Source organism: Pygoscelis adeliae, unplaced genomic scaffold (assembly GCF_000699105.1).
Source record: "Pygoscelis adeliae isolate BGI_AS28 unplaced genomic scaffold, ASM69910v1 Scaffold212, whole genome shotgun sequence".
NCBI classification, from domain to species: Eukaryota; Metazoa; Chordata; class Aves; order Sphenisciformes; family Spheniscidae; genus Pygoscelis; species Pygoscelis adeliae.
The window spans coordinates 104603-110229 of NW_008824235.1; the positions used below are offsets into that span (position 1 = coordinate 104603).

Below are 5627 nucleotides of genomic sequence, written 5' to 3' on the forward strand. Positions count from 1 at the left end.
CCAATTCAAATTCCCAAGAAAATCATCTAGTTACTAAAAAGATTTTACTTAAAACTACATACATGAAAATAAGTTACGAAAAATAACTACTTTTTGTAGTTCTGTCATTCAATCAGACTCTAATTACAAGAGATTCCAAGTAGCCATCTTTTCTGCCATTATTAATTGCGATTTTGTCACATAGTGTGCCTAAGTAACAAGCTAGTAATTTTACAGCTGTTGGGATGCTAGCACAAAACAGTATTACTTAATACTTCATTCATGTTTATCTCTAAATTTGTTAACCTGTTCCGTTTGGATTGCATACCAGTTACCCACTACTGGAGCTGATGATAAGATAGATGATTGTTGTTATTTTTTTCCTAGTCACACTGTTGCTCATTCAAGCTTCACGAAAAGCCATACACATTACATGACAAAAGAACTGAATGCAGTTTTTAACTCCAGAATTACACAAAGATTATCATTACAGAACTATTCTATATTCTGCCACTGAATCTCAGAAGCCTTTTGAATATTAAAGACCCCTGCCGACTTCTGAAACAACAGAACTGTTTTTACATTCACAGGTCAAGCATAAGGCAGGAAACAATCAGTACCTTTGCAGGACTTTTATATGGTTTTAGTTCTCCATGGTTACTAATAAAACCCTCTCCTCTGGAAGCAAACCAAATTGCACAGCCAATGCTGTCATCCAAGACTGTATCCAGTGGGTAAATTAAGTGATTAATGCATTGTTGTCTCATTTTTTTCAGTTCTTCCAGTGTAACATTAATTTCCACAAAGTTCCAGGTTCTTGAAGGGTTAATGGCTTCTAGTTCTTTCAGTCCTGCCCTACCAGTGATTCTGTCAGGAACATCAAAGCAAGATAAATGAACACCAGGTTTACCATCAAGATCTTTACAACTTTTTTGAGGACAAAGCAAATCAAGCTGTACTTCCTGGTTGGTATGTTTTTTAGCGGTACGCTTTTGCTTAGCTTGTTCTTTTATCATGAAAGCTACATTGAGAAGATCAATTGGTTCCCCTAAAGGCACATGTTTATCAGCAAGGGCTGCAATAACCATAGAATCAATGCCACCAGAAAAGAGCACCGCAACGTGTGCTTTCCTATGAGACATGCTTGGAACTTCTCTTGTTTTCTGATCTTCACCTCTAAAGAGAGATAAAACCCGTCTCTTCACCGCTTCATTTAAAACATCGATAAACTGATGGACTAATTTTTTCTTGTGTTCCTCTGCAAGAAGTCCTTGAAGGGTTTCTACAGAAACCATATGAATAACGTTGCTAATATTAGTGCCTGGACATTCACCTGAAGCTTCAGAAACTGTTTTATTTAAGGGGATAACTGGTGCTCTGAGACATAGTTTTGATTCATTCATCACGAGAGGTATGTGGTTTGGTAACTGTTTTGAAACTTGGTCCAGAACATTAACGAATATTTTGTCTACTGCTATCTCTGTGCAGCTGTACTTCCATGGAAACAATGTTAAAGACAAAGATTTAGTTGTTGCACAAGCTTTGAGATCAATTTTGAAAATTCCACATGCTGGCACTTCTTGCCATTGGTTACCAGATTTGGAATAAACACTTACAGATGTGAGACAGAAAGCACTGTCAACCTCATTATTGAATTGCCAAAGCAAACTACGACGACCAAAATAATCTCTACCAAACCATAAACTGTGTCTAGATGCTTGATAATAAATAAAAGACCACGGACCCCGAAGTGATGAAAAGAGTGACAAAATGTCTGCTTCACTACTGCATAATGCAAGATGACGAAACATTACTTCAGTGTCATTCTCTAGATCGCCTACACGCACTCCATTGAAAATTTCTCCATTCCAAAGAAAAATATTGTTATTGGCATCTTCCAGAGGCTGAGGAGTCATCAGTCCCCTCAAGTGAAGTACATGGCCAGAAAACAGACACTCATAAGAGAGATCAGATGCAGTTTTTATCAATTGTTGGCTACTGTCTGGTCCTCTTCTTCTAAGACAGCGGAGTATGTCTTCGTTAAAGAAATCACGAATAGCATGTTGGCTACACCAGGTAACAACGCAACCAATACCACACATTGTGACTTTGAATTCAGATGGACTATTTCTTGATTTTAGTCTTTTCTGAATTTTCCATCTCCTGATGTGCTTTCTTTAATTCATCTAATGCATCTGTGTGAGAGAAAAATAGACAAATAATCAGTTTCATAAACTGATAAGTTTATGAGTGAGTTTGAGTAGATAAGTGTCCTGGTTTTGGCTGGGATAGAGTTAATTTTCTTCCCAGTAGCTGGCATAGTGTTGTGGTTTGGATTTAGCATGAGAATAATGTTGATAACACACCGATGTTTTAGTTGTTGCTAAGCAGTGCTTACGCTAGTCAAGGACTTTTCAGCTTCTCACGCCCTGCCAGCAAGAAGCTGGGAGGGGGCACAGCCAGGACAGCTGACCCAAACTGGCCAAAGGGGTATGCCATACCATAGGACATCATGCTCAGTTTATAAATTGGGGGGGTTAGCCAGGGGGCAGTGACCGCTGCTCGGGAACCGGCTAAGCATCGGTCAGCGGGTGGTGAGCAATTGCATTATGCATCACTTGCTTTGTATATTCTTTTATCATCATCATCATTATTATTTTCCCTTCCTTTTCTGTCCTATTAAATTATCTCCCCCATCGCACTGGGGTGTGGGGAGTGAGCGAACAGCTGTGTGGTGTTTAGCTACCTGCCGGGTTAAACCACAACAATAAGTTTAAGAGTATATCTAAGAAATTAGTAACTCCAGCCACTTGTTCAAATAAAGAGATAAACATGAAACACTAATTAACAGAAGTGCTATAGTACTGATGTAACACAAACATAGCTCACTGTAGCTTATTCCTCTTTAATTATACGAAGATTATTTTTTTCCTCCCAAACAAAGCCACACTACAAGTATAAGAATTAGGGGAATGGCCAACTATTGCCTATATAATCAGTATGATTCACACATCTGTAATAATAAGAAAAGTGAACTGTCAATTAAAATGTCAACACCATTAACTCAAATCAAAGATAAGAAAATCAAAGTAGCAATTGTTCATTCCAGAAAATAAATTTATACATTTCTAATGCTTGTTCAATCATCAACTCTCTCTATCATCCATTCTCCTATCTTCGTAATTCCACAGATCCATTCTTTCAACTACCTAAAGATTTCTAGCTTAGCCTCCAGTTTAACTTGTCATTATTTTCTTCCTACTTATCCCATGCAACTTTTAGACTTTTTTTTTCTTTTAAGGGACAAAGTGCTATACAGCTTCCCAAAGGGCACTGAGAATATTGACTCCTCTGTGGAGCAGGCGTTCTTGCTCTTCCTACATCTTCAGCACTTGCTCTTTTATCACATCCACATATCAAGTGGAAACACTCTCACACTTATCCAATCCAGAAAAACAAGAACATGTCTGAAATCTACTTTGCATTTGATATACAGTTGCCAGTTTTTCATTTTAATATACCTTTGAAATCTTTAACAGCTACAAATACAGCTTTTAAATAGTTAACTATTCGATCAGCTTTTACACTGCAAACTTACTTTTGCATTGAGAAAGCGTTTCTGTTCGGTCTGCAAGGAAGAAAATGTTACTATTGGGTTGCTGCCTATAAACTTTCTGTAAAACAAAAACAACACTGCATTAAGTCAAAGCAACAAACTCTGGCAGCCACACCGCAGCAGAAGCTGATGCAGGTCCACTGAGATACCCCTTCACTTTTATGCCAGAAGGATAAGTTCTGCCCTGATAACACCAACATTCTAATGTCGTACCATCAAAAACATTCCATGATCAACCCATGACTATTCTGCGTTTCTCTTTTCCTCATACATGAGGGATCACATTCTATTTTAAGACACATACACATGAAACGTAAGAATACTTCATGAAGTCTTCTGATCAACTCAAGCATCTTAATGAAATAACTCAGATAACACATTAAAAGGCAAAAAAAGCCCAACAATGTAGTGTTACACTGCACAAGTGTACCTAATCAAACCATTTGGAAGACAAATTATTCTGAGAACAGACGACCACGTCTGTACTAAAATCTGTATTAAAAACAAATTAAAGACAGCGTGCTCCGATTTTCTTTCCCCTCTCATCTCTATGCTTATTTCTCTGAAGCTAAAATGAAATAGTCAAAAGCAAATTTTTAAATACTTACCCGGTTCTTCTTCAAATTAGAAAGCTCATCAACTACAACCTTCTGCTCTTTAATCTGAAAGGCAAAAGATGCACTTCAATTTAATTATTAAAAATAAACCACTGTATTATAATCTTGGTGGTGAACATGCTTACTAATATTTTAAGACAGCTACATGCGTATACAGTTGCTGTTCTCTGAATGGACCACTGAAGACAAAGTGGAAATAGATATAAAAATAAAATACTAAATAACCGCTCTAGAAATGGGTTATCTTGCATGGATTGATATTTCTCCTACCCTCGAAAGCAATCACTACTGGGAAGCCAGAGTACCTCTAGCTATTTATAATCAGAGATTACATTTTTCCCCCAGAAGAAAAGAAAACATGCAAACAACCAATAAAACATAAAATAACATTAGAATATCTACAATACACATCATAATCATGGGTATTCTCCAGATTGAAAATGAAACCAGTAAAACCCCAGAACCCCTAAAACTCTATTAAGAGCCGTGGAAGCCTTTCTATTGCTCTGGAGTTTTGCAAACTTCCTTAGTGGGATTTACCACTCTGTTCAACTGCACTGGCAGAGGTGGCAGTATTCCCATTTTCTTCTACAGTGACAGCTGTCAATGCTAAAGAACAATCAGGAGGACTGTCATGAAAGCCAACAAATAGAACAAAATCTGGTCAGCAGGCACTTAATGCTTTTTGTTAGAAACAAACAATATGGTTTCCTTTGTTCTTCCTTTGTGTCTCCTGGAACTGAACGTGGCATACAGAAAAGACAACTTTTCCAGCAGCTACATCAATATCTTATATTTACAATTCCAACAGACAAAAGAGCAGCGTCATCTTTTGCTACGGACTAAACCAGCCACTTAAGCATAAGAGAAATTACAACCTACAATACTGTTACGTCCTAGCTTTACAGCTTCCCAGGCAACCAAAACCACCCCGACTTTATACAATATGGCCATATGGAAAGGAATTCATTTTTTGAGGGAAAGCAGTTCCATAGGACTTGACAGATTTCGTACTAAACAAAGCTATTGGCACCACGGAAAACAGAGCACATTTATGAGGAATGCCAGCCTCTGTGACTGAAATCCCTTGGGACTTTCTGAGCAGATACAGCTGAAGTAGGTACTGCAGAGAGAAACCTCACTGCGACTCACCTGACATTTCAAGCTCAACTTGGAGCACCAAGAACCAAAAACCCAATTTGACAAGAGAGCTAACAGCGACGCCGACAAGAACTCGCGACACGACAGACGCTCTCCTCCGAGCCCTACAACGAAAACCCCGTATCGCAGGAGCCCCAAGCTTCCCGACAGGACTCGCCCTCCTCTTCTTCACGCTGATCACACCCGAGGCTACAGGCTTCGCGGGGCCGCCGGCCCGCCTCCCCCCAGCAGCACGGCCCTGGACGTGCCTCAGC

General features: G+C 38.9%; 1 protein-coding gene across 1 annotated transcript in view; it reads right to left on the reverse strand.

Moving 5' to 3' along the window:
* Positions 1-4258, reverse strand: part of ASNSD1 (asparagine synthetase domain containing 1) — a 6949-nt gene extending 2691 nt beyond the window's left edge. Inside the window, exons 1-3 of the mRNA XM_009334976.1 lie at positions 4204-4258; positions 3578-3653; positions 600-2174 (exon numbers count right to left, since the gene is read on the reverse strand). Coding sequence (XP_009333251.1) covers positions 600-2081 — 1482 coding nt within the window. The 5' untranslated portion in view covers positions 2082-2174; positions 3578-3653; positions 4204-4258. The remainder of the gene's footprint in view (positions 1-599; positions 2175-3577; positions 3654-4203) is intronic.
* Positions 4259-5627: the final 1369 nt, after the last annotated feature.